The following is an 11,116-nucleotide window of genomic DNA, read 5'->3' as shown; positions in this document are numbered from 1 at the left end:
TACATTCCTTTGAAATGTGCTAGGCTAAAGGCATATTTTTAAGAGAGGGAGTGGAAAAACAAATGGAAAATATTTTCTTTGAAAGGGAAAAAAAAGCAACAAACTGTCCTTCCTAAACAGAGATGCTTGGCTGGTGTGTACTTTACGCAGCTGTAGGTCAGACCTTGCAAACAACTACTAAATTAGGTCCAGCTACTTTGATGCTAAAAGCATGGAAGTGCCAATAATTAAGTTGCATCAGATGTAGGAAATGTCTGATGTGTCTGTTGTGCTCACGATAGCAGAGTTCACTCTGCTGCCATTTGACTGACCCCTCTTTATGTAAGCAAAAACAATTTTCTTTTAAGGAAAATCAGCTGGTTTTACACCTTTGTTTTGTTTTCTGAACTGCTAATCCCCTGAAGGTACAGAAGCTATTTGAAAGAGCAAATCAAAGCTCCAATAATTTAGTGTTATATTATTTGCTGATGTATGGTTTGATTTAGTGGCTACTTATTATATCAGGTTACCGTATAATTATCTTAATTATTGACTCCAGAAGTAAGTAGAGGGATTATGAGAGAGACAGAAAGGCCCAGTGGAAAGAGCATGGTTCAGAGAATCGAACACATCTTGGTGTGCTCTTGGCTCCTCCACTCATTTTCTCTGATCCAGAACTCTTCCCTCAGCCAGCCTGGCCATGAAATCAGGATGGATTGCAGAGACTCAGATGCTTACCCAGGATTCAAAGACATGCAGGAAAACACTATAAAAATAACAGAGTAATGTTCTGAAAGACAATTGTAAAATTAGCAGAAAAAAATAAAAGAATACCCACTACAGCATGCGTTTGCATCAAAGAGTGGACCATCTATGTGGGCATGGAGGAGGGTAGTATTGCCGTGGAGGCTTGAAATTTGAATCTGCATTTCCAGCCTCTGCTATTGATTCCTATCCACCTCCCATCCACCACCCAACCCTCCAAAGTTACATAGCCCGCAGATCTCTTTCTGCAAAACAAGGATGATAAAAATCATCCTCCTGTTGTTGGTTTTTTGGTTTTAGCCACTGACATTATTGGAGCACAGTTCCTCACACAGCCTTCAGCCATGGTTCTCACGACATTGTGACCATTTTTGGCTTTTAAGTATCCTAGTCCTTTGTCTGATAACCATTGGCTGAAGCCAAAGGTTTGAGTTAACAGGCACCACTGCAATATAAAAAATGCTGTCAGTGCAGTCCATACGTCCTGTATTGGTAATATTTGACATATACTGACAAAATACTTCATCTATTGATAAGCTGAGTTGCATCTTTTTCCCTAAGAGAGGAGAAAACACGCTGGTTCTGTTCAGCCTGTGCAAATTATTTGCTCTGGTTTTGCTTTCCTTTCCTGAGCCAAAAAATGGGGATAATAGAATGTATCTGTTTCCTTCCTAGAAAAGATCAGCTAATGTGAAATGGTGCGTGGTGGCTTAGTGCTGAATAAGTGGGATACCCTAATCCAGCAAGGTATCCTTGTTCTATTGTACGCCTTTTCTGCATACCATCTGGAGTTGTTCTCTGCTTAGTATTTTCAGTATGTACCATATGTTTTTGCATGAAAATTCAATAAAATATGCATTATACATGAAAAGTGCTGTAGTAAATAAAGGAAGGATGGAATCCAGTCCCCTTTGTGAACGGCAGGGGCCCCAAATCTTCATAAAAGGTTTAGTCTAGTCTGACGTCTGTGCTTTTCTCCAATTTACTCTGTGTCAGTCTTCAGGAGATGCTCTAATTTAAAACAAAACTCCACTTTCCTGATGAGGTTATTCGATGTTCTTTGGCTGCCCTCTGCTGAGAGCATTGAATAAGACAGGGAAAATATCGTCTTTCCAAGGAAGGTTACATTGGAGGAAGTTCCCTGTTTATCCATGCACTGAGTTCTGTCACTGCTGCTGTTTATCCATGCTGCTGACTGTTCTGTCACTGTGGTTTGATGTCTCTTACTGTCTCTTCGCTACCAGTCAGAGGGAAAAGTCTTCTGAGCTACAGCCCTGTTCAGGTTTTAGTGCCCACCACTCATTGTCAAGGGCTGGGAGGCTTTGTAGACTTATGAAAACGTGGGTACAGGCATCGATCACCACACAGAATTAAACATCAAGCAAGGGGTGACCGCACGAGGAAATAGGCTTCTCTACCCAGGCACTATTACACCCCCACTTCTTGGCAGAGCAATTTGCCACTGCCTGCTGTTCCTCATCGGGGTGCCCATTTCCTCCAGTGCCATTTCCACCCCTCCACAGGCATCACAGCACTAGCTCTTTGCTTTATTTCTACAACTGGTAAGGGGCAAAGGGTTTGTTCCAACATCATCAAGAGTAACTGCTGGACTTGTTGTTTCTTGTGAATGAGGTGTGAGCCGTGCTTCTGTCTTTGGGAAGAAACGAGGGTGCTGTGCAGATTTTGGTGCACATATAAAGCAATAGCTCTGTTGTAGCTATTAATGCTCTGTGTAATGCCCTGTTTTTAATACTTCCTAGCAAGTTGATTTATTATTATATCTTCATCTGGACTGTGCACCAAAGCATTTTGATGATGAAAGGAATGTTATACACACATTTAATTACTGCCCACATTTTTGTATAATTTTATCATTTACTGTTTTAGATAAGACATCGAGTTCTTCTACAGGAAAGATGCCCAGTAAAAAATAGATGATTTAAAAGCTAATCTGAGATGATTTTGGCTCTTAAATATGAGAAAATATAATTGTTCCTCTCTTCTTGCCCCTTCAGATGGTCCCTGATTACCAAAATGTACAAGAACTTCCTTATCTGGATATGGTGATTGCAGAGACATTGCGCATGTACCCACCTGCTTTCAGGTATCTGGGGTTTTTTTACTTCTGATTCCACAGGATAGCTCCCTAGCTCTGTAAAAATGGAAATCTGTTGTTGGAAGACCTATGGTCTCTTCGTCTCTGTGCCAACATCAATACTGCTTTGTGCATTTGAAAGATATAATGCGACCCATTGAAGGAAAGCTGGCTAATTCTGGTATTTCTAAAGTGCTTTTTTACAGTGGATTGGCCAAGGTTGCTTCCTCACCATATTTCAAGTCCCCCAAGGTTAGAGGATGGGGCCATTTTGAAGCAGACCTGGCCTTAGAAAGCCAGATGCTGCTTCTTCTGTGTACCTCAGGCTTCAGAGATACAGACCAAAGACCTACCCCAGCTTGTTGGTCATTAAGGCCCTGATCTGTCGAGGGTTGCACATCCAGAAATTTGTATTTTACATGTGTGTTTAACTTCGGCCCATTTTCACTTAGTACTGCATTATATTAACATAGCTAAACTAATGGCAATATCTGAAATTAATGTCTGAAAGTTTTGTCCCAATTCACACAAGACTAATTCTACTGTGCTGATGAACTGAAAACAAGGCAAAAAGAAGTTAAAAAATTGTTAGATTGTTGAAGTTCTGACTTATCACAAGTATAAATACAAATGTTAAAGAATGGAACTTTTCAAAGTGATCAGCCCATTGCACTGCTTCTCGTGAAGCTGGAGGAAAAATTCAGATGATTGGAAAGGAGCCAAAGCTGAGCTTGCTGTGAGAACCTTTGAAAAATTTAACTCATGATTGCACACACCTTAAAATAGAAAAACTTTAAATCATATTCTCTTCTATATGTTCACAAAGATTGGAAGTCAAGATTTTTTTCTGCAGGACATCTGCAGGATTGTTCAGAGAAGAAATGTCAAAGATATTTGCTCTGAGATAAGATGATGGGGCTTTACTGTGTTATACATGGTACATAAGTGAAAACGGTTTTGCTGGTTAAAGCAACAGGGGTCTTTGAGTTTTGTCAGATGGGAAACAGAATGAGAATGGAGTAAAGTTATTCTGAAATTTTGGTTGGCATTTTCAGTGGTGTTTATTGATCTGGCGTTTGCTCTGATGGATGTGGAATGGATAGGACAGCCCAGTGCCTCTGAAAGATGTTAATTGCCTATGACAATGGTAATGCTGAGTTAGCACTTTTTAGCATGCTGGTGTTTTGTTGCAGGCTTGGAGCCTTTGTTATTTATTTGTCTGTGAGAAAGAGAGATGGGTGACAGCGAGGAAAGAATGTGTTTCTGTGATGATACCAGACTGACAGCCCTAAAACTGTAATCTTTGTTCAACATTTTAAGCAGAGCGTGGGAAGCAGGAAAGGGAGCTCCTGCACAGTGTCTTGCCCCTGTGTTCACAGCTGGTGCCAGGGAATACCTAGCTCCCAGACTGACGTAGCAGGGCACCCACCTGGCTCTGGGTTGATTTGGGATCTGTAGTGACCACTGAAGCACTAAAAGTTCTAGATCAGAACCTACCACCACACATGCACACCCACACACAATTTTTTGTAAGGTTTACAGACTCACGCCTTGGCTTTGGTAGGCGGCTTTTTTCAGTCTTCTTGTCCCAGTAAGGTTCCTCAGGACAGTCCTACTCTGTCACCTGTCACCAGGGGGTGGGAGGAAACTGCAGTTTTTTTGCTAACGTCATGCCTGTTTTTGATGGGTGTATGTGAAATGAGGTTTTCCAAAGCTTATGAATTAAATGTATTTTTGTAGTAGCAGCTGCAGCAGAACATCTAGCCCTAATACTAAAACCATCTCTTACTAAGTTTCAGGTACTGTGCCAACATGGGGGAGCTTCTCAAATAAACAAACTCAAAACTATATTTGCTATCCTTTTTTTTTTCCCCTGAAAGCAAATCAGCATATTCTTTGTACTTGTTTAATTAGAGATTATAGATACATCTCATCAGCAATTTTCATAATAAATTAGTCTAAATCCAACATTCACAGTAAAGTTGCAATTTAACAGTTATTGCTTTGGACAATGTTACATAGTCAGAAAATCTTTCCTATGAAAAGGGCAAAAATTAGCTATCTGGGCTGGAGCTATGGGCTTCTAACTGGAGAGGACACCTGAGAAGACACTAACCTCTGCAACAGTTGTATTTATCTACTGAGAAAATGTTACTCTGGAAATTGTAGGGTCAGCTGAAGAGATTTGCTTTTATAGATCTCTCCTGTTGTGTTTTTAACCTTTGTTAATCGTCTGGGATATATGACATCGCAGATTCACTCGGGAAGCAGCTAAAGACTGTGTAGTGCTGGGGCAGCATATTCCAGCTGGGGCTGTCATTGAAACTGCAGTTGGACACCTCCACCATAACCCTGAATTCTGGCCAGAGCCTGAGAAGTTTATTCCTGAGAGGTATGTGGAATAATGCTTTTCATTCTTAGGTAGAAGTCCTTAATTTGGCCTGTTTAGATCAATGTTAAATGCGGGTTTATGCATTAGGGTGTGCACAGAACTCCAGCCTGTCCAGTGGAGACGCCAGATCCTGCTGCTCTTTCACAGTCACAGTCACCCACTATTCATCCAAAGCAGTATATCCACCCAGAGTGGAATTTAGTTCAATTTAGACCATAAAATTATGTTACTGAGACCACATTAGACAAGCAATAATAATGACGTATCCCACAGATGGTGTGAGATTTGATCAAGGTTGAAATGTGCCACGGGTTTTCAGACCCACTTCCAAATCAGGTCCTGTGAATAATGTCTCTTCTGGATGCAGAAATTCTGAAGTGAGATAGCATATTCGCTGACATGGATGTACCTGGGAAACTCATCCAGCTCCTGGCTGGTTTAGAGCACCCTTTTCATCTGAAATCTTGTAATGGTGTGTGTCCACTGTGAGTGGGGAACCTACCCCATCTCCCACTGGGAATTTGCTCACCATATTTAGGTTAGGATCCTTGGTTCTTTCTTGGCAAGACATGCTTTCACATGGAGCATTTATTCTCTTCAGCTGATGGGGGGCACACTGTCTGGTTGTGGTTTTGTACTGTGCCCTATCTTGTAGGGAGAGTTTCAGCTGATGTGGTACCGTGTGGAAGCACAGTTCAGTTTTGTGGGCAGCTGTATTTTTAAACTGTTTTGGGGGCAGATGCATTTTAAGCTGCCACTACACTGAAAAGTTTACTGAGTAAAAAAAAGTGACTGCTCCACAAACAACTGGATGTGAGGCAGGCAGCCCAGAACCATCTTTGCCAGTAAGACAACACATGTATGGCGTAGGTGGGTTTGCCTAATGCTCCTTCTGGAACAAATCTAAGCATATGTTCTGTCAGGCTCTTTTGGCCATGAAAAAGAGCATTTTCAGGGTTAGAGAAGCCCAGAGCTTTTGGTGGAGAGGAATTTTAGCAGTAACTGAAAGTCTAGGGTGGGTTTTTTTAGTAATGCTTATCTATAAATATTTTCTTAATTGTTTATTCACCACTTTACCGATAGTATGAAAGCACATTGCGGAGTAAAATGGACAGTGGGGGCTGCACTCCCCTGGACTCACACAGTGCTGTTTGTTATGAATCTGAGATTAATTCCCTTTTGAAACTTCCTTAAGGAATAATGCATAATTACTAACATTCTCCTCGGCTTATATCATTTGGTAGTGAATTAAAAAATTTTTAACAAAAAACAAAATAATTTGGCTACAGCCCTTTTACCCCTAATATTTAATTTTGAAATTGGCCTTTGGATTAAAAGGCAGACTTTAAATTTACTAGAATGATATATGGGGGTGAGCAAGGCAAGAATTACATTAACCTGTTTGGATGAGATATGCAACAGTATATAAGTTAATGGTCCTTCAGTCTCAAATTACAGGCTTTTCTAGTACTTTTTGGAGTAGTAACTTGATCTTTTTAGGATATCTAAGCATGGAGATGGGATTAGTGGAAAGATACAGTTGGTTTTTTTTTTTTTTCCAAAGCCTGTATTACATCTCATCTCTTTCTACCCTGCATGAGTTCTCTGGGGCTTAGCAGTCTGAAGTTCTGGCAAACTATATCGAAAGACATGAGAGATTTTCAGGGATGACCCCATACATGAAGTACAGAACCTGTATACATGCACAGAACTGGAAAAGTAGCTCAGTAGTACAAGAAGAGCTCCAAATACCTTAGGACATGGGAGGATTATGTAGATTTCCAGGGTGATGCCATCACTGTAAAGGTTTGCTTCTTTCGAGGCACCACTCTGCGTAGTGACTCAATACAGCCCAGGATTAGCCTGACCATGTTGATTATGCACTGGCCCTAATAACTTGTACTCAGACACTGTATTCTTGCCTGTGCATATTCTATCCAATAGGCATTCATCTTTGCAGATGTTGGCAAACAGGTTTTACTCTTTTTTTTCCTTTGAACTTCTGTTAAAAAATAGCAATTTTGTTTCCCTCCTAGGGGAAAAAAAAAAAAAAAGGCTCATTTCTAATGGGCTGATCAAGTATTTTAAAGCTAACTAATTTATGCAGATCTGCATACAGATTGACACATTAATCAGTCTTCCCAGCTGGACTGAGGTACTGAGATGGCTCAAAGAACAGAACCGTGTGCAATTTTAATGTCTCCCAATTGTGAACCTGGTCTCTCTGGGCCAAGAGCAGAGAGAAGGGCTGTACTGAATTGTAATAACCATCTTCCATGGCCTGTCCAATGCCATGAGATTTCATCTCCCCTTACAAGCCTCAAAGAGCAATTCCTGTTGACCTTCATCTGCAGGGCACAGCAAGGAATGCTGTTGCTAATTCTAGCTGGTTCAAGATGCAGCCTATTAGTTTCCTTTTAGCTGTAATGTCTCCCTCACACGTGCAAAGCTGTGAGGGACATGTCCCTCGTCACCCTAGCATGTCTGCACCTGAAGTTATCATTCTTCTGAGCATGGTCCTCGAATGAGCGCAATTCATGAAAGATAGATTGGAAGTCATACTCATGTCTGCATGTCCTCTCCTGAAATCACCAGCTGACAAAGGCTGAAAAGTCAGTTATCTGTTCACTTAAGATGTCAGGGCATAATCTGTCAATAGTCTCCTTGACCTGTCCATTTATACCAATTGAAATAACCGTCTTTTGAGATTTAAATGAAAACCGTGGAATCAGGAGAAAAAAAGCATTCCTTGAACTGGTTTCCATCTCTGCACTTTTTAGGTTTACAGAGGAGGCCAAGAAGAAACGACATCCCTTTGCATATCTGCCCTTTGGGGCAGGACCTCGTGGCTGCATTGGCATGAAAATGGGTTTGTTGGAGACAAAAATGACTCTACTGAGGATTTTGCAGAAGTTTCAATTCAAGACCTGCCCAGAGACTGAGGTTTGTACATACAGAGAGGCTAAAAGATCAGACTCGTCAACTTGAGAGAGTTGACAGTGTGTCTTAGACAGAGGACAACTGATTTGCCTTTGTGACTTCATTTGAGAAAACTGCTGGAGACACTTTCATAATGAGGAAGGACAAGAGGCCCAGACTGCATGTTTTAATAAAAAAGTGATTCAAGATATGTAATTTTTCCAACAAAAGAAATAGTGACACAGCCCTACCTTAGTGGAGAGCAGTATAGCAACATCACAGTCAAAATATCTTGATTTATAGAGGGTGAGAATGAGTGTACATATTTCATAGGATCTCAGCACTTTAGTATATACCTATTGCTATGTACATTGCACCTGGCACTCACTCAGCAGCTCTAGAGTTTACAGAGCTAATTTCTTCCTGTTCAGATCTACAGTATACCTGGGCAACCACTGCCTCAGCCTCTGGGTGTAGATTCTATTTAATACTATACTAGCACAGCTGACTGTAGAACAAGTACTTTACAGCTTCTGCAGTAATCATGGTATGAACTGAACCCCCAGCAAAAATGGCTGTCTGTATTGTGGGGCTGTTATACACACAGAAACAAACACATACAACTGTACATAAGATGCTCTTTTTTCTTTCAGATTCCTTTGCAGCTCAAATCAAAAGCCACACTTGGACCAAAAAATGGAGTCTACATTATGCTGGAATCTCGCTAAAAGAAAATGTACACCCTGAAGCCTACTAGGATGTACACCCTGAAGCCTACCTTTGTTAGTGACTCACTAACCAAGTACAGTTATTTTTTAAAACCCCAAAGACAGGTAGGAGCCTAAGTCCCACTGATGGTCAGTAGGTGCTTCCTCACTTCCTCACTTCCGTGGGAGAGCCTCCAGTCACCTTTTAAAATGGGCTCCACAGTCTTTTTTGGCAGTTTTCAAATTACTGTGAATAGCACCTGTAAAGTAGTCTCCCACTTTCACTTGCTTTTCACTTCCTTTCCCTCATCTTTGAGAATGCTTTCCTCCTGCGCAATTTCAACAAATGGAGCAGGTGTTAAGTGTGCACACAATTTAAAATAGATTTTAATTACAATTCATTATATGGCACATCCTTCTTATGCACTTAAAAGTTTCTACTCTAGAGAAAGCCCAAAAGGCACCACAATTACAGCAGAAAACCTGGGATGCAGTGCATTGGATTTTATCATCAACTCTGCTAACAATCAAAGCTGAGGCTCCTACCCAGTGCTTAATCTCTTCCTGTGTCTGTAAAATGGAAAGAGTTGCACCTCCTTCATGCTTTGAAGTGATTTTATATACACTTAAATTAACAATTTGCACTTGGCACATTGCATTGCTGGAGGAATTAGGAGTTTCCCTGCTTACCAGTTAAGTTCCAGTAGCTAAGACCACGGAAATGAGGTGACTGCCATTTTGCTGGCCACTGAACTGCTGTTGGAAAACTGGAGGAAAAGAAGATACAAATTTAAAACAAGCAGGAAGACTGAAGGAAACTGAAGGTTAATCAGAAAGTGTTGTTACAATATCTGCTTCATAGTGAGGTTTTTCCTTTCAAAGCACTGCAGGTGGCACCATCCTTGCCTAGCTCCTTGACTCAAGGAAATAAAGAGTATGCATGTGCTAGAGCCAATGTCAGAGGAGTGGGATCCAGGATCATCAGTTGAAGCAGCTCTCTTGACTCCTTATGTGACCCTGGAGCAGCTCATGTCCCAAGTGCCTCACTACCTTCAGGAAGGAACTTGTCTGATTTCCAGCTGCAGCAGCACCATGGATACTCAAGCTGTATGATTGTTCACATGCATCTTCACAGCCAAAACAGCCGTACACTTCCAGTTTTCACATTTTCTCCATCCTTTTTCCTACTTCTCTACAAAGTGCTTCAACCACCACACAGCTAGTGGAGCAACACACAGCAGGGATCAACTGACAAGGAAAAACCCCACACCTTTCCTTCAGTGGGTGCCACAAAGTGGTTGTCTGTACAATTGTGCTGGTTTTATCTCAGATAATTTTCTTCATAGCAGTATGGAGCTCTATTTTGGATTTGTCTTTCATTATTAGCAGTGCTTGAACAGAGTCAAGGCCTTTTCTTCTTCTCACACCACTCCATCAACAAGGAGACTGGGGCTGGACAAGCAGTTGGGAGGGGACACAGCTGGGATAGCTGACCCCCACTGACCACAGGAACATTCCCTACCATATGGCATCATGCTCAGCATATAAATCTGGGGAAAGAAGAGGGAAGGGGAGGACATTCGGAGGGATGGTCTTTCCCAAGTCACTGTTATACATGCCAGAGCCCTGCTTTCCTGAGGATGATGGAACACCTGCCTGCCCATGGGAAGTAGTAAATTAATTCCTTGTTTTGTGTGTGGCTTTTGCTTTACCTATTAAACTGTCTTTATCTCAACCCATGAGTTTTCTCACTATTACTCTTCTGATTCTCTCCCTCAGCCCACTGGGCGGAAGTGAACTAGTGGCTCTGTGGGGCTTAGTTGCTGGCTAGGATTAAACCACAACAACAAAACCATGAGAAGAAATAGGTGCAGTCTCAAGGTTCTTTTTTTGTTTTGTTTTTAATTCTGTCTTTTATTTTTTTCTTTAAAAATGTTTGTATAGAACAAAAACTCTTATGGCACTATAAAAATAAGGAAGCAGCTTTGGTTCTTTGCAAGTCTTGACCTTCTGCCTGCTTGGCATACTCTGCTTGAGGTTTCCTTAGGTACAGCATCTCTCTTGGTGTTATGCACAGAGAAGTGTCATGGCAGCAGGAGGAAGAGACTGACTGCTCATCTTCATTGCAAGGATTTCTGGAAGGAGCCATCTGCTCACTGATCCCTGGCTAGGTCCCTATCTTTTGCTGCCTTCTTCCCACATGCTGCCTGAACACTGATCAAATTACTGTATCTCGTTTCTCAAAGATTGTGTCCTTCT

The 11,116-nt window shown here is 41.4% G+C and overlaps 1 protein-coding gene across 4 annotated transcripts in view; it reads left to right on the top strand.

The window, feature by feature from the left end:
* TBXAS1 (thromboxane A synthase 1) overlaps positions 1 to 9,630 on the top strand; it is a 242,668-nt gene extending 233,038 nt beyond the window's left edge. For all 4 annotated transcript variants that reach the window (XM_027881146.1, XM_027881147.1, XM_027881148.1 and 1 more), the window contains 4 exons: positions 2,760 to 2,848; positions 5,094 to 5,231; positions 8,012 to 8,174; positions 8,804 to 9,630. In XM_027881146.1, the coding sequence (XP_027736947.1) occupies positions 2,760 to 2,848; positions 5,094 to 5,231; positions 8,012 to 8,174; positions 8,804 to 8,878 (465 nt within the window). In that variant the 3' untranslated portion in view covers positions 8,879 to 9,630. The remainder of the gene's footprint in view (positions 1 to 2,759; positions 2,849 to 5,093; positions 5,232 to 8,011; positions 8,175 to 8,803) is intronic.
* Positions 9,631 to 11,116: the final 1,486 nt, after the last annotated feature.

Source organism: Empidonax traillii, unplaced genomic scaffold (genome assembly GCF_003031625.1).
Source record: "Empidonax traillii isolate 1590-97213 ecotype Southwest subspecies unplaced genomic scaffold, ASM303162v1 scaffold84:size2688230, whole genome shotgun sequence".
NCBI classification, from domain to species: Eukaryota; Metazoa; Chordata; class Aves; order Passeriformes; family Tyrannidae; genus Empidonax; species Empidonax traillii.
Note: the sequence above shows the minus strand (reverse complement) of the source record. Positions and strands in the feature narration are given on the sequence as shown.